Source organism: Pleurodeles waltl, chromosome 3_2, assembly GCF_031143425.1.
Source record: "Pleurodeles waltl isolate 20211129_DDA chromosome 3_2, aPleWal1.hap1.20221129, whole genome shotgun sequence".
NCBI classification, from domain to species: Eukaryota; Metazoa; Chordata; class Amphibia; order Caudata; family Salamandridae; genus Pleurodeles; species Pleurodeles waltl.
Window position 1 is genome coordinate 133,694,311 of NC_090441.1, and position 20,484 is coordinate 133,714,794.

General features: G+C 44.4%; 1 protein-coding gene across 2 annotated transcripts in view; it reads left to right on the forward strand.

Annotated features, from left to right (window-relative positions):
- Positions 1-20,484, forward strand: part of AIPL1 (aryl hydrocarbon receptor interacting protein like 1) — a 286,910-nt gene that overhangs the window by 47,580 nt on the left and 218,846 nt on the right. For both annotated transcript variants that reach the window (XM_069227003.1, XM_069227002.1), the window contains exon 3: positions 15,472-15,660. In XM_069227003.1, coding sequence (XP_069083104.1) covers positions 15,472-15,660 — 189 coding nt within the window. The remainder of the gene's footprint in view (positions 1-15,471; positions 15,661-20,484) is intronic.

Sequence of the window (20,484 nt, forward strand, 5' to 3'; positions counted from 1 at the left end):
GACTGAAAAATCACTCCCAGATTCTGCCCCATTGTCCTCTCCCTCAGATGCTGTCTCAGTATCTGCTGTCTCAGTCTCTGATCTTACATCAGAACTGTCCTCAATAACCCAAGTTAGGGCTTGATCAGCAATCATCCAACGAGACACCATCTCTGCTACTGGCTAAACTGTCCCTCTAAATTACTAGCCTACGCAGAAGGCAGATAGTCACAAAATTGCTCGTGGGTATGTTTGATGTGTCCAATAGGAAATGTCGTCACCTTACCTTTGCTTCTTCTCTGATTCAGCAGATTCTCTGAAGACACTGAAAAAAATACAAAAGACTGTATTACTTCACCTTACCACATACCCATCATCACAGCCTTTAGTGCTGGTGGCACCCAGTGCGACAGTCATTTTTGGTGCTCTGCCTCCCATTACCTCCTCTTCTAATTCCCTCAGTACCACCCAGCAAAAGTGCCCCTCACATCTCCATAGTCCCCCTCGCATATCATTTGTTTTAAAGCGCAGGTAACGATTGCCTTTACTAATCCACTCAGCTAAATACATATAAATGCATATCCTTTGCAGCAGGACAATAAACCATCTGCGCTACTTTATGGCATCAAAACTGCCACTAGACAAAAGACATATATATATATATATATATATATATATATATATATATATATATATATGACTTTTATATATGTGTGGTTTCCCTGGGGGGCCAATTTTTGTGGCTCCCGGAAAACAACACATAAAAAATAAAATAAAATATATATATATATATATATATATATTTATATATATGGACATATATTTATAAACATTTGTCATATATATATATATATATATATATATATATATATATATATATATATATATATATATAGAGAGAGAGAGAGAGGCTAACTCTCTACATCACTTATTTTTTTCATACATGTATGCTTCCCCTTGGCAAAGCACACATGTATACAAAACAATGGCCTCATAGAGGGTCAGCCTAAGGGCTGACCCCCAACATTTTTTTTTTTTGTTTAAATATTCCCTGGGAGGGCCCGATCGTCCGCCCCACCAGGGAAAACTAGAATCTTTTGGTGGGTCCCAGGGGTCGGCCCGTGTTTGGAGGGCCGACCCCATCATTTCATTTTTTATTTTTTTTAAATAAACATTTTTTTTATCTGGGGGTGCGATCGCCCCCCAAAGCAACCCTAACTTATTTTTTTTTATTAGTGCCCCCATGGGGGGCGTCCCATTTACAAGGGGGCCGACCCCCCCAAAGAAGATCCCTGGTGCCTAGGGGAGTTTCCTGGCCATGGATCGCAGTTGTGCTGCGATCCATGGCCAGGAAACAGTGCCAGGGAGGCATTGATGAAAAAGGGAGAGTCTCCCCTTTCCATCGATGCCTCCCTGGCATCTGGGGAGGCCGTTTTGGCCTTTTATTCCTCACCGGAGTAGGGAGAGGACGCTTACCTGCTCCTCTGCTGCTACGGTGGGGCCAACGCCCGCTCTTAAAGGGTAAATGGGTTAATTTATAGGCCTTGGGAGTATGTAGTGAACTTTACTAAAGACTTATAAGTAAATCAAATATGCCAATTGGGGATGAACAAATGTTACCATGTTTAAGGGAGAGAGCATATGCACTTTAGCACTGATTAGCAGTGTTAAAGTGTGCAGAGTCCTAAAACCAGCAAAAACAGTGTCCGAAAAGTGGAGGGAGACAGGCAAAAGGAGTGGGATGACCACCCTAAGGCTGTCAGGTCTCACAAGGCTGCCTCCAATGCTTTTGTAAAAATGCAGAATTTTAGTGCAACCTAACTATATTTTTCTCCAGAAGATTTTTAAAGTCAAACAAGAGATGAACGAATTTAGCGTAAAGGCTGTATTCTCGAATGACCCTGCTGCTAACCCAAAATGCGATACATGGTCCCAACCGCTGTTAAGAAATCGGGAGTATCACCATATATGGGGCGCGCAGAAATGAAGGGAAACACTAGCCTCAGAAACAAAGTAGCAGGAACCTCTTATGTTGCAATTTTGTCATAAGTAGGGAAAGAAACGTCTTTGCACAAGGACATGCAACATACTAACTATAAAAGCTTGCACAAACTATTACAAAGGAGGCAAAACATTCAGACTTCTTGAAGAAATGAAAGATCACATTACATGAATTGTCAAACTGACATAAGGGGTCGAAACTTGTACTTTGAGTAAGATAGCCACTCAAAACTCCCATGAAATGCCCAGAGGGGACCAAAATGACAAAGAGACACCAGAGGTTTAAGTGAAACCCCCAATACAGATGAGACTTCCATACAATGTCAAAGTGATGGTAGAGACCTTAAGGCCTTTCTACGACCAGAAAGGCTGTTGCACAGAATAGAACATTTCATTGGCCGCTCCTCACTTGGCTACCAAACCATATCATCAAAAATGTGCCAGATGCATTGCTCAAAGAAAACGGTTTCATAATGCTCTCTCCATGGGAAAACCACAAAGAACGAAACCCCTCAGGCTGGCCGAATAAATGTTTTATCACTGGAAATAAAAAAGCTTGGGTTTAAGAATATCCAGTTAGTAACTGATCATTTGTTAAAATATGCCCAAACGTTTTAGAAGAAGGTTCAGTGAGCAACCAGGGTGCCAAAGACTTGTGAGAGATGAAGTTCATCGATTACTGATGGCTTGCTGACATTCACTCATGTTGGACTTTTTGCCTTACGCAGGGTCATCCCCAGTCTTTTTGCCCCCTTCCTCCTGGTTTTTCTGACCTCTCGCTGTTGGCTCTAGGACTCTGAGCACTTTATCACTGCTGACCAGTGCTAAAGTGCAGGTGCTCTCCCATCTAAAGTTGGTATGATTGGCTTATACCTAATTGACATATTTAATTTACCTATAAGTCCCTTGTACAGTGGTATCTCTATACCCAGGGCCTGTAAATTAAATACTTCTAGTGGGCCTGCAGCGCTGCTTGCGCCACCCACTGAAGTAGACTTTCAAACCTGTCTCAGGCCTGCTAGCGCAGGGCCTGTGTGCGCAGTTTTCTGCCACAGGAACCTGGCATCTAAACGTACTTGACAGTCCCAGAACTCCTCTTTTTCTACACGTAAGTCACCCCTAAGGTACGCCCTAGCTAGCCTTATGGGCAGGGTGCCATGTATGTAGAAAGGCAGGACATGTGCCATATTGCATGGCCTGTCCTGGTAGTGACAAACAGCCTAACTTGGTGTCTCACTGCTGCGAGTGCTGCCTTCTCATACGATTGCATTAGAAATGCCCTGCCTTATGTGTAAGGGGTATTGTCTGATTTATGAGGGGTAGCGTAGGCATGTTTGGTATGGTTGTGATAATAAATACTGCTTACTGGTGTGGGTGTATTTTTTATTACTATCACAGAAATGCCACTTCTAGAAAGTGCGCATTTATCTGTGCTTATGACTCTGGTGTTTTGCAGCTTGACTCCAATCCACGTCTGGGCAGAGACAGTTGGGGCTTTGTGCAAACTTTTCAGACAGCCTGTACACAGGGAGGGTGGAGGTGTCACAGAGGTGCATCTGCATAATGAATAGTCTTCCTGGGCTGAGAGAAGGGAGAGGCGGGGCACACCTACATTTCTAAAGGCTGTGCCCTGGCCTCACACAATAGGGTCGTTAACCCCCCACTGATGTTTGGAGCCTGTGCTGAATGGAGAGAGGGGGCACTCCCAGAACCAGTTGTAACTGGCTGGAACCTCCTCTCCCTACCATTGCAAAACATTGTAAGGGCTGAGTATAAGTATAGGGGAATTTTCCCTACAATTTGGAGACTCTTGGAATCATCTTGGAACTGGACCTCACAGGCTGAAGGGACTCACCAGGAACCTCCATGGACTGCTGCTGCTGTGCTGACCTGTGACCTGCCTGGTGTGCTTAAGAGGTACCCAGAGGATCCTGAGTGTAGCGAGGGTTCCCAATGGGAGGGCTCCCAGACCTCATCCCTAGAGAGTGGTAGGGAGACTGATCAGGAGGGTGAGAATGACCGGACGGGACGCCAGTTGACAGGGAAGGCCCCAGCGATAGGGAGTCCCTTGCTGGGTCCAGTGTAAGAAGCAGGGCTACCTCTCATTCCTTGACGCCTGATGAGCTAAGAGATAGGCGGGAAGAGAGGGACCTGAAGTTGCAGTTAGCGCGCCTAGCTGTTGAGGAGAGAAGGGCTAAGATAGAGAAGGCCTTAGTACGGGAGAGGATGGCAGAGGCAGAGAGGGCCTTTGCCAGAAAAAGACTCGCTCTAGAGCGCAGTCTTAAGGTTCTGGACTCACCAGCGCTGCAGGTGGAGTCCAGTGGTGGCAGCAATGTAGAGTGCTGTAGCGAAGATGTTCCTCACATACCCATAGATCTGGTACCTAGGTTCCAAGAGGGGGGTGACATACGTCAGTGGTTAAAGGAATATGAGAGGGCTCTGGTAGAGCGCAGGATCCCTGAGAAGGATTGGGGGAGTGGCCTAGGGAGCTATATTCCTGAAGAGGGGAGGGATGCCCTACTGACTCTAGAAGAGAGTGACAGGGAGGGGTACTCCACTATGAAGAACTCACTGAATGAGAAGTATGGTTTTTCCACTGAGAAATACAGAAAGAGGTTTAGGGGCGGTAAGAAACTGTCCCACCAGTCATGGGAGGAGTTTGTGGAGGATTGCTGCATTGCACTAGATGGGTGGGTGAAGGGTAGCACAGTAAACAACTTTGAAGGGCTGTTTAATCTGATTGTCAGAGAGCAACTGCTTCGTTCTTGTTTTTTAGAGTTACGCCAACACTTGTCAGTGTGTGAGCTCTCTGACCCCAGGAAGCTTGCAAAGGAGGCAGACTTCTGGTTACGTACCAGAGGGTCTGGTGTGGCATTAGGGGGTGTTCCTAATGAGAGTGGTCTAGATATTTCCCAACCAGGTGGGGTGGGAAAGGAATGTAGTGTCCCAGGTAGGTCCCAGTAGACTGGGGTGGGTGAGGGACCCCATGTCGCGTCTCAGAGGAGAGGGAATGGGGCTGGGCTGAGGCCCAAGGTGCCCGAGATCCCGTCCCAGGTCCTGGAAGGTTCCATGAGGGAACGCCAGGAGAGGACCCCAGCCTATGTCGTAGGGCCAGCTGTTCGAAAGATTCGATTTTGTCAGTAGGACTTAGGCAGGTGGCTGGTGATAGCGTTCCGCTGGTTCTGTTGTCTGGTAGTCTCACTCCAGAGTGGAGGAGGCGGAAATCCAGGTGTAGGGTTGCGAGGGAGCTGCGGGCCCCAGTGGAGAACCTGGAGGGTCAGGGGTCAGCTCTGAGAGACCTTTTCTGGGCTCGGGGGGAATTCAGACTCTGTCAGATGGGCAGAGGTCAGGAGACCTGCACCAGCCAGACTCTTTTGTGGCCCTTGGGGAAGGTGTTTCCCTGGTGGGGAGTAGGTGTGCCCCCCAGGAAGTCCTGGTGTGCCAGGCAGTGGTTCAACCGCAGGGTGTTGACTCTGGGTTGGATTGCCAGATTCAGGGGGTAAGCTCTTATCTGGTAGGGGGTAGGTGTGCTCCCAAGGAAGTCCTGGTTCACTGGGCAATGGTCCAGTCTAAGGGTGTCGTGCCTGGACTAGGTAGACAGGTTCAGGGGGTAAACTCGGACCTGGTTGGGGGGGCGGTTAGTGTGCTCACCCCCGTATGAAACTTCTGGTGGCTTCTCCCGAGGTGGGGGGTCGCAGGACTTTGGAAGTGGGGTTCAGGGAGGGGGAAGCCCGCACCGGACCCCGGTGCAACCCAAGGGTGTCGTCCCTAGGTTGGGTGGTCAGTCACTAGGTAGTGATACTGGTCTGGCGAGAGAGTTTTGCAGGGCTGCTGTACCCAGCACCCTGGCAAGTGTGGATTCTGGTGATACCCCTCCTAGGAGAGGAGAGCGGGATCTTAGAAGGAGGGGTAGAGGGAGGAGAGCCTCGTCTCTAGCCCCTGTAGAACCTATGGGTGCAAACCCTAGGTTGGTGGATCAGTGGCAGGGTAGAGCCCCTGAACTGATTGGAAATGGAGTGGAGACAGGTTGCTTTGCACCTGGGGTTACCTCCCCCATTCGTTATGGTTTCAGAGACCAGAGGCTCCTAGATGGCCTGGGGCCTGGTTCTGGCCATTGGCAGCTAGAGAACCTCCATGGGTTGGTCTAGGCTGCCTGGGAAGCATTGACAGAGAGATCCAAGTGGAGTCAGGAAGGTGTAGAACTGGAACATGCCCCTGCTGTTGTGGGTCTGGGTCCTTGTTCTATCGCCCCAATCAGGGAACTACATCAAGGTATTGATTGTTCTCCCCTGGCTTTTGGCTGGTAGGGGGTTGTGTTGGACTTTTTGCCTTACGCAGGGTCATCCCCAGTCTTTTTGCCTCCTTCCTCCTGGTTTTTCTGACCTCTTGCTGTTGGCTCTAGGCCTCTGAGCACTTTATCACTGCTGACCAAGTGCTAAAGTGCAGGTGCTCTCCCATCTAAAGTTGGTATGATTGGCTTATACCTAATTGGCATATTTAATTTAAGTATAAGTCCCTTGTACAGTGGTACCTCTATACCCAGGGCCTGTAAATTAAATACTACTAGTGGGCCTGCAGCGCTGCTTGCACCACCCACTGAAGTAGACTTTCAAACCTGTCTCATGCCTGCTAGCACAGGGCCTCTGTACACAGTTTTCTGCCACAGGGACCTGGCATCTAAACTTACTTGCCAGGCCCAGAACTCCCCTTTTACTACATGTAAGTCACCCCTAAGGTACGCCCTAGCTAGCCTTCTGGGCAGGGTGCCATGTATGTAGAAAGGCAGGACATGTGCCATATTGCATGGCCTGTCCTGGTAGTGACAAACAGCCTAACTTGGTGTCTCACTGCTGTGAGTGCTGCCTTCTCATAGGATTGCATTAGAAATGCCCTGCCTTATGTGTAAGGGGTATTGTCTGATTTATGAGGGGTAGCGTAGGCGTGTTTGGTATGGTTGTGATGGTGATAATAAATACTGCTTACTGGTGTGGGTGTATTTTTTATTACTATCACAGAAATGCCACTTTTAGAAAGTGCGCATTTATCTGTGCTTATGACTCTGGTGTTTTGCAGCTTGGCTCCAATCCACGTCTGGGCAGAGTGACAGTTGGGGCTTTGTGCATACTTTTCAGACAGCCTGTACACAGGGAGGGTGGAGGTGCCACAGAGGTGCATCTGCATACTGAATAGTCTTTCTGGGCTGAGAGAAGGGAGAGGCGGGGCACACCTACATTTCTAAAGGCTGTGCCCTGGCCTCACACAATAGGGTTATTAACCCCCCACTGATGTTTGGAGCCTGTGCTGAAAGGAGAGAGGGGGCACTCCCAGAACCAGTTGTAACTGGCTGGAACCTCCTCTCCCTACCATTGCAAAACATTGTAAGGACTGAATATAAGTATAGGGGAATTTTCCCCACAATTTGGAGACTCTTGGAATCATCTTGGAACTGGACCCCAAAGGCTGAAGGGACTCACCAGGAACCGCCATGGACTGCTGCTGCTGTGCTGACCTTAGACCTGCCTAGTCACTGTGAAGGACTTGCCACTTGCTGCCTTTCCCTTGTGCTGGCCTGTTGCTGGGCCCTCCACCTGAGGACCTTTTCTTAAGACTCTGCTCCCCAGGGGCAGGGTGCTGTGGCCCCTGACCCCTGCATCCATTTCTTCATGAGGAGTGCTTCTCCGTGGTTGCAGCTGCCATAACGCTGATTGCAGCGCGCTTATGGAGGCTTGGGAGCTCGCAGGCTCCTTGCTGCATTGTGCCCATTTAAAAATTATCCCCGCCGCAGCCCAAGCTTCAAGAGTGGCTTTGGTCCTTTGAAAAGCACTCTTTTTGATGCCCTGAATCACCGCCGCAGCCCGGGCACCCGATATTTACAGAGTGCGAGTCCTGCACACTCTTCAGTGCCCCTGGGGTACCGTCCGCTCCCTGGAGCGCCCCCGGGGCACAAGCCGCCTCCGAACGTTGAGAAGATCACTGTGGCGGCCCGGGAGGCTGGAAGAACACTCGCACACTGCATCGGATGCGAGCGAGTGTCTGCTCGGGCCCCAGGAGGGGTCCGATCTTCTGGTGGCTTCAGGCAGGACCAGGGGAAGGCGTGGAGAGTGCCCCTTCCCTCGGGCCTCTGCGGTAGGAGCAGGATGCTCCTTTCTGGCTACTAGTTAAAACGGGCATTATTGTGCCCCCTCCCCTTTTGTGGAAGGGCCAGTGGAGGCCCGGGAGGGCCCCCAGAGATCCCGGGTCCCCGGGGGGGCCCATCATTAAACCGGATGGGGTTCGTGGCGCCCCACCTCCTGCCCTAAGTTGTTTTTGCTGGCTTTGGCTCCCCCCGTGAGGGCCGGTTGAGGCCCAGGGGGCCCCCAGTAGTCACGGTCCCCAGAGGGGCCCGTCTATAAGAGAGAGGAGGTGCATGTCGCCCTCCTCTGGCCTCAAAGGATGTCAGAGGCCCCCGTTTTGCGCAGGCAGAGGAGCACCGGGGGCCCCACTGTTCGTCTTTCAGGCACTGGAGGTGCCTTCATCAAACTAGGTACTCTTAAAGAGACAGTATAAATTCTAAGTTCTTGCTAGAGACTTTGCTAGTTTATATGTTGCCTACCTGTTTGATGTGTTTTTACATATGTATGCAAATGTTCCTTTTATGGGCATGACTTGCTAATATGTTTGTCTAACTTGCCATATGTTTTCTAATGTTCCTACTATGGGCGTTTCATGATATTCTTATAACAAGTGCTTTAATGTGATAACGTGTTTCCTGACTACTGCTTACGTTGCAGAATATTGTGTAACCTGTGTGTTCTTTGTGACTACTGCTAGTTCGCAGAGTAACTAATGTGTAACGTTCTGACAACTGCTAAGGTAGCAGAATACTACTGTTATGTGATGTTGGTCTAATAATTACGTTGTGTACAATACAGTATATTTTCATGTAATCTGGTGTTGTGTTTCCTTTGTGGTAGGGATGTTGCGTCACATGTGTTGTGTGTGTTGTGCAAACGCTTTACACATTGCCTCCGGGTGAAGCCTGACTGCTCGTGCCAAGCTACCAAAGGGGTGAGCAGGGGTTATCTTGGACGTGTAACTCACTTGCCCTGACTAGAGTGGGTGGGTTCTGCCTGGCTGAGGTGCATACCCTAGCCAACCAGAAACCCCATTTCTAACAACTCATATGACAAAGCCAACTTTAAACACAAAGCAATTAATGGCATGTAGCAAATGGCTTGCTTATGGTTTTCCCACACTCTGACGTATTACCTTTATGGGATGAACAAGTTAAAAAATTCAAGAAACCCATTCTAGGAATGTAGAGAACCTTCAGGACAGAGGAGAACGAATAACGGAGCAAGCCTGTAGGTACTCAAGCACATGGATATCCACAGGGGACTTGTAGGATTGTTCAGCTGGTCAGTTAATGTCAGTTATTTGTGAGTTAATGCAACATTACTTCAAAACAACAATTGCTGATGGTTCCTTTAAAATGACAGAACAATTGAAAATAATCTGTGCCTTCTACTGTAACTTGTTTGGTCAATTAGACTTAATATGCTTAGGAGGCAGTGGTGAAAGGTGGAACTTAAAATTGTTAGGTAAATGTGACTTATGGAGGAGAATACGTGGCTTATTCACAAACTGGACTTTGTAGCACATTAAGAAATAATACTAAAGTTCCACAGATGCGATTCAGAAACCGATGAGTGTAAATCTCCACATTCACCACTCCTGCCTTTCAAATTAAACATTTATTTTAAAATTAAGTTAATAGTGCTGTAGCAGTTTCACTTTTGTTCTGCATTTAGAATAGATATTTTCAATTATTTTGCAATAATATTTGACATAACCGTTTTTTACTATTTTTTTGAGTGAAGTAGCATTTATTGAATTAATTAAAATCAAAATATATTTTAGTAAAATATAATCTTACATTGATTTTCAAATTTAAAAAGATTGCTAAAATATTGTATAATGAAATAATAAATGTCTTCTTTATAAATATTTTAACATTAACAATCTTAATATTTAATTATATTTATTTATGTATATTTTTAATATTGTTTACTCTTTTAAACAGTTTATTGAAAAGTTATATTTTGTATCCCTACCTTCATTATTTTTTATGGGAGGGTGTTGCAAAACTTGATGGTGGCTGTATTTTGTGGCGGACTCTTCCTAATCCATCCTCTTACCTCTCCTTAAACCTCTCCCATTTAGTAGTAACTATGCCACTCCCCAGTTGCTACCACATTTACCACTAACTAGTAAACATAAATGTGTGAGAATTTACATGGAAAACATAGGAGAGGCTAAGGTGGTAATTTATATTTTTAGGTTTGTGAATAGTATTTTGTAGTAGTTTAGTAGTGTAATTGTAATACTACTAAACGTACTGCAAAATGTAGTTTCTAAATAGGCACCAAAGACATTAATGTTTGAGATGGATGCTTTGTAGTGAAATCATTTAACTGTCACAAGACCTGGCACATCTGTTTTGTTTCTCTATAAAAAGATACTTTCACAGCTGACGTAAAAAGTAGACTGTTTAAGAAGGCTCATTCATATGTTCAAATAAAGAGTGTACTTAATTTCAGTTGCACCCATTACATGTATGTCCTCATCAGAATATTGACTACTTGCACCCAAAGTGTACCCCGGTACCTTATGCCCATAATATTCACAAAACTTTGGTCCTTATCACGATTTCAGCAGATCGAGAAGCCCGTCCGCCGAAATCCCGACGCGGAGGTTGCCATCATTTTGGCTGCCTCCCCGCCGGGTCTATTATGAGTTTCCTGCTGGGTCAGCAGGGGGAAACCTCAGTTTGTAATGAGGCCCTTGGTGGTCTCTCTTTTGGCAACAGTGCAATGCTCTGCCTGTCAGCATCGTTAAAGAATACTGTTCAACCCTATTACTCTGGGGGTGTGAGCACCTCTGATTCCAGCTTTTTCCAAATATTGGCATAGGATTAATAAACACAGGTATCTTTTTGGTCTCTTTATGCATCCATACAACTATATGTTCTTCAAACATTAAGAGCTATATATTGACTCAAACCCTTGAAACCTAAAGATAAAATAAAAATTGCGGAGCTAGTTTTATTTCCAACAAATTTGCTCAGTCCTTTGTTGATTTTCTCAACTAGACACCCATAAATCCTGGAACACTTACCACGGAAATATTGTTCCAAATGTCTGGAACCCAGGAAAACCAAATATGTGTTTTCCCAGGAAATGTAGTCTGCACACACATTTATGTATGCTATCATACACCATTGCAGAAAAATGAGGCAGCATTGCCATGCACAGGAAAGCCTTTACCTGCATTATTAAGGTAAAACAATAGTCCCTCCATTACCCTGACACCTTACCAGCATTATAGAGCTCTTACAGTATTCCTAGAACAGGACAGGTTGCAATATCAAAATAAATAAAAGCAAAAATGCTATGTCTGATAGACTTGAGCATATTAATGGATATTGGAGAGAATGGCGGTGCAGATGGAAAACCTTAACAAAAGTCATGAGGACTGAAAAAACTTGTGGACTCAAAGATATGTAATGCTGAAATAAATCAACCAGAGGAGTATGTAAACTAGGCAAATGTCAGCTCATGAAGGAAAGTCTATGCTTATATGTCCTGATTTAACTGGGCTTTCAGGAAAAACAACCGTAGGTAAACGATGGATGTTATCTGCTATTATTTTTTTAGATCGGTTGCCACTGTCCACAAACTGAAATTGTTAAAAGGTTGCACGGTCAGTGGATGCCTGAGTAAAAGTCCTAAAATAGCTCGCAAAGTGCTGAAGTGAGTGGGAGAGAGAGCTAGGTAGTGAGTAACAGCACAAATAAAATACTTTCCACTGATTTAGATGTCTCTGGGCGATAGACATCCATCACCTGTCTTAGAAGTAAACATCATTAATGTATTAGGGCTCAAAGAACCAGGCTGTTCACTTGTGCTGAAGTCATAGTGCAACACGTAGCTTCCAAATAAACCCTGCTTGAACCCAGACGCTCCTTTACTCTACACACTGCAGCTTGCTGCTACGGCAATGATGATCATGGACCGTTTTGAGCACAGAGAAGTTCTTAGGGCATACATCTGGAATTGCGCTAGACCAAGAAGTAATTGGACATACAGAATATCCTATACATCCAATTAGCCACTTCGAAAACTGATCACTTTCAGTGGCCTCCGAGAGGAGGTGTGGAAAGAACTCCTTTATATTTAGCCCAGAATCCACCTGGACCGCTGCATTTTGCATAATCTGAACTGTCTCTTCTTGGAATCAATCAAATATGCTGCTATAATCCAATGAAGAACAAAATATCAAATGCATCAAATGGTGTAATCACATGGATTAAACTGTAATACTTCCCAAACTTTATACATTTGTCAACAGGCTGATAATGTGTAATTGTTTTAGTTCAACATACTGTCCAGTCAGACACAATTTATATCTTGAGTTTTTCAGCAGAACTAAACATAAAAAAATCTGAACTGAACATGAGCCAGCATTTCATCATTCCGACATCTTTGACTTCAAGACAATCCGTTATCTTGCTCTCTGCTTTTGAGTCAAATCTCATTGTGATCTGTATCCACATAACAGTTTTCAAGTTACTGGATCATCTTGGCTTCAAGCTGTAGTGTTGGTCCTCGAAAAAGGCTTTGATAGAGGCATCCTAGATGGTTGCCTAGTATTACTTTGCTGTACAACTGGTTATGGTTTAGATCAACATCACTCCACAAAAATCACCTCAGACCACATATCCAGTTCATTTACTAGGACATAACAAAACTATATACCTTCCTAGCCGATCTCCTTGTCTGACAACACATCATTTGACATAACAGACTGCCACAGAATGCTGGTGATAATGTCCTCCCTCTGCGTCACTGGCACAATTCTTAAGTGGTTTGCCTCTTATCTAGAGGGTCACACTCAGTCCCCTAAAGCTCCTCAAACAGAAGCAACTAAGCTTCCACCAAGGTCCACTTCTTCCCCCAAGGTTATGTTTTGTGTAGTCCAGCCCAATGCAGAATACTCACTGAAAGAAATTACTAGGTTCACACGTTTGATGACTATCTATATTCGAAAGTCTCACTGGTGGTGAAAAACTCAATGTCAAAGATTCCTAAAGGGTTAAGCTTTGAAAATGCATGTACCTTTCCTCCGAACTGCTTTTGTATAAATGACAACATTAATGGGTGGTTCTGGTTGGCCTATGCAAGGCCCATGGAGCACTATAACATAATGACACTAAGGGCCAGATTTACAAGGCCCTTGCGCCCCTTACCGCTACATTTGTGGCAAAATGTTTGCCGCAAATGTGACGCTAATGGGCCACTACCATAGTGCCATATTGACAAGGTGGCGCAAACTAGGTTTACGCCACCTTGTAAACCCTTTGCGCCACATCATGCAAAATATATGCATGATGTATGCAAAGGGGGCATCCCCTCGTTAGAGGGTCGCTAAAAATGGCGCAATGGAAACTACAAGATTGCATTGTGCCATCTTGTAAGAACCAGGCTGTTCACTTGTGCTGAAGTCATAGTGCAACACGCAGCTTCCAAATAAACCCTGCTTGAACCCAGACGCTCCTTTACTCTACACACTGCAGCTTGCTGCTACGGCAATGATGATCATGGACCGTTTTGAGCACAGAGAAGTTCTTAGGGCATACATCTGGAATTGCGCTAGACCAAGAAGTAATTGGACATACAGAATATCCTATACATCCAATTAGCCACTTCGAAAACTGATCACTTTCAGTGGCCTCCGAGAGGAGGGGTGGAAAGAACTCCTTTATATTTAGCCCAGAGACCACCTGGACCGCTGCATTTTGCGTAATCTGAACTGTGTCTCTTCTTGGAATCAATCAAATATGCTGCTATAATCCAATGAAGAACAAAATATCAAATGCATCAAATGGTGCAATCACATGGATTAAACTGTAATACTTCCCAAACTTTATAAATTTGTCAACAGGCTGATAATGTGTAATTTTTTTAGTTCAACATACTGTCCAGTCAGACACAATTTATATCTTGAGGTTTTCAGCAGAACTAAACATAAAAAAATCTGAACTGAACATGAGCCAGCATTTCATCATTCCAACATCTTTGACTTCAAGACAATCCGTTATCTTGCTCTCTGCTTTTGAGTCAAATCTCATTGTGATCTGTATCCACATAACAGTTTTCAAGTTACTGGATCATCTTGGCTTCAAGCTGTAGTGTTGGTCCTCAAAAAAGGCTTTGATAGAGGCATCCTAGATAGTTGCCTAGTATTACTTTGCTGTACAACTGGTTATGGTTTAGATCAACATCACTCCACAAAAATCACCTCAGACCACATATCCAGTTCATTTACTTGGACATAACAAAACCATATACCTTCCTAGCCGATCTCCGTGTCTGACGACACATCATTTGACATAACAGACTGCCACAGAATGCTGGTGATAATGTCCTCCCTCTGTGTCACTGGCACAATTCTTAAGTGGTTTGCCTCTTACCTAAAGGGTCACACTCAGTCCCCTAAAGCTCCTCAAACAGAAGCAACTAAGCTTCCACCAAGGCCCACTCCTGCCCCCAAGGTTATGTCTTGTGTAGTCCAGCCCAATGCAGAATACTCACTGAAAAAAATTACTAGGTTCACACGTTTGATGACTATCTATATTCGAAAGTCTCACTGTTGGTGAAAAACTCAATGTCAAAGATTGCTAAAGGGTTGAGCTTTGAAAATGCATGTACCTTTCCTCCGAACTGCTTTTGTATAAATGACAACATTAATGGGTGGTTCTGGTTGGCCTATGCAAGGCCCATGGAACACTATAACATAATGACACTAAGGGCCAGATTTACAAGGCCCTTGCGCCCCTTACCGCTACATTTGTGGCAAAATGTTTGCCGCAAATGTGACGCCAATGGGCTACTACCATAGTGCCATATTGACAAGGTGGCGCAAACTAGGTTTACGCCACCTTGTAAACCCTTTGCGCCACATCATGCAAAATATATGCATGATGTATGCAAAGGGGGCATCCCCTCGTTAGAGGGTCTCTAAAAATGGCGCAATGGAAACTACAAGATTGTATTGTGCCACTTCTAGCCTCATTTTTAACGCTAGCTTAAAGCAGGCGTTAAAATGAGGCTCCTATTGATTTCAATGGGCCTCTTAACACTATACTGGATTAGCATAATTTGTTTTACGCTAATCCCTCATAGCATTACAATAGTGTAAAAAAATGATGCTATTGAACCTAACATGCGGCGTATTGTAAATAAGGCGCTACCTTGGTGGAGTTAGGGGACGCAAGGGGGCTGCATGAAAAGTGGCACCCTGCTAGTGTTGCGCCACTTTCTTCTAAATATGGCCCAAAATCTTGAACACAATCCTCATATTTTTTTGAGCCAGGAAAACCATATACAGTTCTCCTATTTTGTAAATGGCTTGCTACACCTTTGAAATTAAGCTACTTTCTCTTGTGTTCAGCATACAGGCTTATACCCTCTGGTCTCCAAAAGCCTACGCAGAATTGCAGAAGGAAAGGACCCAACAGATTGGCACATGCACACATGTGGACTGGCCAACATGTTTGCCTATCACACGCTTGGCTACGACGACCTAGATGAACTTCAGAAGGATCCCCAGCCTCTCATCTTTGTCATCGAACTTTTAAAGGTACAACTGATTGCTACAGTTTGTGAGTTTTGAATGTGTAGACAGCCACATATTAGTCAAATTATTCTCAGTGTAGGGCACCAATCATTGCAGTAGTCCTGGAGTTTCTTTGAGGTTGGAGTGAATGGGAGCCAGTAACATTCTAAGCAAAATACATTGATGAACCTCTAGTCCCTTCCTTGATAGTTCTGTCCCAGTATTCCAAGAAAAGTTAAGGATAATATGAAATGTAGTATTTAAACTAAAAATGTAATAATATCAAAAGAAACAGGCTCGGTACCTCGAACTAAATAAGCTACTTATGTTTAATAATCACAAAATGAATGCATAAAACAATATCTGTTCGAACTTGTGATTTACATATTGTTAAAATGCTACCATTCAGCTGCTTCAGAGTCCTAGTGATTGTTGAAAATATATAAACTGTTGGATAAATGTAAAAGCGTGGCTGGTTTCAAGCCAAAGTGATACTATCATAGCGACCTCTAAGAAAATCTTTAAGAGAGTCATCACAAAGTGTATTGAATCGTGCAAGTGTAGAGGGCCATTGGAATGTGTTTTCCTATCAGAAGACGATGGTCTTCAAACTTTGCATCAAACTTATGGAACAAGAGGAAGGTAGGCCAGAATCGAATGCACAGTTTCACCCCAGATTAAGGGCTAAAGGCTAAGGGCTCAAGGTGCTTGACAGATTGAGGTGAGGTCTGAGCATTCAGTAAAGCTAGAAGGGTGGTCATGTAGCTCAGTGGTTCCCAACATTATGACTTCTGTGGACCACCACTTTATCAGTACTGAAACCCGGGGACCCCCACTGAATCATTTTTGGAATCTGGGGACCCCCCCAAATGAGTTATTACTGAAAGCTGGGGACCTAATCTGTTAATATTATTACATTTTCGAAGCAACCGTGGATCCCCTGAGGAGGCAGTGTGGAACCACTGATGTAGCTATTCCAGAAGGATTGCTACAGCCTGGACTGGCAAGACTCGAGGGCTTACATAGGAAACTTTTCATCGTTAGTCTGTGTGTTCTTCCCCAAAATGCATGTCGAGGCTTCTCACATGGCACCTAGTTTTTCAGCATTTACTTTGGTCAGGTTATACTAAGCCCTCAGGGAAGTAGAGGAGAGAGTGGGCTAAGTGTGGGCTATGTCAAAGTTCAGAGATAGTATGGCAGAGTGGTCACAATAGCACAATGATATATTCATAGATTAGTTACACATTCATGCTGCACAGACATCGAATCTAGGCTATGGATATCTGCATGAGTGGCCTCAGACACTATTTGTTTGAGGCCAAGTATTGCACAGGCTGAAAATAAGATGCCAGAGGCAAGGCTGGTAATGGAACTAGGGCCCATATTTATACTTTTTTAGTGCCGCATTTGCATCGTTTTTTGACGCAAGAGGACCAACTTACAAAATACAGTTATATTTTGTAAGTTTGTGCCGCTTTTGAGTAAAAAAATTACGCAAATGCAGTGCTAAAAAGTATAAATATGGGCCTAGATGTTAAAGTCCTCTAAAGTGAGAAACAGAAAAAGTCCTAAAACAAGGGGAGCAATGCATAGCCCCTGTTGGGTGATATACCAACAATCCAGAGCAAGTGGTGTCTGAAACACTGTGCATTAGGTTCTGGGATTGGATGTCCAGTTTTACGAATCATACAGGGCCTTGGTGGTGTGCAGATGTCTCTGTTCATCCATGAGAATGGCTAGTAGCCAGTCATGCTTAAGATGTAAGAGCAATAACCTTCATATCTGTATTCTGGAGCCGTTTTAGGACAGGAATTACCCAAGAACACCTTGAGAGTCTAAAGATGAGGATGGTTGCCTTATTTTGTAGAACAAGGGGCCTACCAGTAAGAGACTGAATGGGTACAGTCTTCATGTGGTTTAATAATGATAGAGTGAGAGGGGAGTGTTATTATAATTTATAACACTTAATGAGTGACAAAGCAAGGTAAAAATGTGTGTATAAAAGAGTGGGAGGGTAGAGACTTCAGAAGGTTTATCAATAATAAGTGAAATTTCAGAGGCAACAAATAATATATTCCAAATAAAGATAGAAGAATGGGTAATAAAGAACGGTAGTAATAATACAATGAACAATGTTCTATAAATAGGTTGATCAGCACTAATAAGGCCACAGTACAGTGAGATGGCCTGGTAATCAAAAGTGTATCCACCCTAGAGTGAGAGAGAAGAGCTTTAAAATGTATATCAAAAATAGAATGAGATGGCAGGATGTTTTGTTATGCTCACCTTCAGAAATCAGATTATTTGACGGCTACTAACACAATCTGGTTAGGACAAAACATAATTCTGAGAGAACCTCTGCTCAACCTCTGGTAGCCATGGTACAAGCAGCAATTAAGTGTTAAGTTCCTGCAAGACCAACAATGGTAAGCCAAGAAAATAAGACAACAAAATTACCAAACCAATTTAGAAAAATAGAGACATTTGTAATGTGCAGAAAGACACCAAGATCACTAAAATAGGTTAGAGGAAACCAGCAATGTAAATGTTTAATGTGTTAAGGAAACAATTACCTAGAAAAGTAAAACAGCAGTTCATGCTTGAACAGGAACTAGGCACATTTTAGGCTGACCGCAATGGAATAGAGGTTGGATACAACAAGTGGGTTGTCCTGTCATAGATTTTACCTCTAGCCTTTTCACCTTATGCTGGGAAGGTTCCTTCTGGTCAGTCTTACAGCTTTTTTTATCCTTGAATCCAGCAAACGGGAGGCCATCTTCAACCTTTCAAGAACAGTTCTAGCCCTTGGGTGCCAGCAGGTTTCAGGAGTCCATTAGGCATTAAGTGGGGTCATTTCTTTCAGCGACAGTCAGGAGCCTTTTTTCACCAAGGTCTTCTTCAGATGGAGTCTACCCAGATCCAGGAATGTTCTGAGGTAGTGGTGGAGGTGCCGGATTTATCCTGTACACTAAACAGTGAATGGTGAAATTCTACAGCCTAATCTTCAGTATTTTCTCACAGTACCCCGCCTCTTTTGAGCACTTGCTCTTAACCTTGCTGTAAAATTACCCAGGAGCCCCTGATTCAAAATGGCAGAACTTTTGGGCCACCAGGCAGGACTATATTCAGCTCTTTTGCCACTCCTTTATGTATACAAGCTGCAGTGCAATTTTGTGTTATTGGTCGATACGAGGAGACTTTTTTTGTGATGGTTGGTCGCTGTTCGGTGGGAAGAGTTAGATGTTGCTAGAGTTATGCATTGGCGGTCGATGCAGACTGTTACTTTTGATGCTGGATCTCGAAGCAGATGAGAAGAGCAGGTCAACGCTGGACATTCGCACCATTGAGTGTCGTGGGTAGTGGTCGGGTGATGCAAGGAGTCTGTTTGCAGTCACAAAGAGACCAAAAATTTCAGAATCTTCCCTGGAGCTCTTGACTGATGAATTTGAGGCAGGAGGAGTGCGCTATGAAACAGCCAAGGGTCCAAGAATTGGGGGGTTGGACCTTTTCAGGATAAGGACTCACTTCACAGAGGCTAGCAGCAAAGCTCAGGCAGGTCCAGTTGTGATGGTTAGCTGGACAGATTCAGAGCAGTCTTCTGGTTCAAGGCAAGCAGGTTTAATCTTCCTTCTTCAGACAACAAGACAGTCCTTCATCTCAATCTTCTACAGGTCCTGGGGTGTTTTGAGGACAGGTTCTGAAAGTGACACATGTATACCTGGTGCCAACCCTTGTATGGGGAATTCCCCTTTTGTCTAACCTTATCCTTTTCCTGGGTTTGATTGTAAACTGTCTATGGTAACAAAGGCCAGGTAGGCCTAGGTGTGAGCTGCATTTGTCAGTGGCAAGGCAGATAACCCTTAGAAGTCAGAAGTGGGGTGGGCACGCCCTGAGGTCATCCTTTGAAACTCAAGAAGACAGAGTCCAACCCCACAAGGAGATCCTGTTCAGTAGAGAAGCACCCTACTACACGCCCAAGGCCCTTTTGGCTCCATGTCTGGAAGGAATACACAAAACACCCCAGAAGAGCCATTCACAGTCATGTGACCCTGGAAACTGACAGAAAGGTACATTTGATTTAGGGCAGAAAAATGCCCACTTTTCACAAAAGTGGCCTTTTCAAAATAATAACTTAAATTCTGACTTAACCATTAAAGAGGATTTAAGGTTACAGTTCATTTGAGTTTAAAAGGCCTTTCTCTACCTGCTCCCAAACTGAAGTTATCACTTATTAACAGTAACAAGGTAGCCTAGTTCCTGTCAGTGGGAAAGATACATTTACAACAGTGAAAAATAACTAGGAGTTTTTCACTGTCAGGACAGGTAAGACTTAAGTACACATGTCCTACTTTTTAAATGCCAGTACCCTGCCCTATGAGGTATTAGGGCCTATCTTAGTGATGAATTATAAGTATTAAAAAGAGGTCTTTAGGCCTGCAAAAAGGTTTATTTTGTGAGGTCAAAATGAGAGTTTAAGACTGCATTATAGGCTGCAGTGGCAGGCTTGAGACATTTTTACAGCGGTACTTTATTGGGTGGCACAATCAGTGATGCAGCTTGCTAGCAGCATTTAATTTTCAGGCCCTGGGTACAATATGTAGTGCCATTTATTAGAGAATTAAAATTAATTATATGTACCAATCAGGTGTAGGCCACTTTTATCATGTTTAAGCGGGAGAGCCCAAGCACTTTCCCACTGGGTACCACAGAGTCCTAAAAGCCTTTGAAAATAGTTTCAGCAAAGGAAAGCAAAAATCTGGGGTGGCCCTTCAGAATGGCCAGATCCAACAGATGCCAATATTATGCAGGCGCATGATGAGGATGGAGTGTAAGACAGTTTCAGAGAGC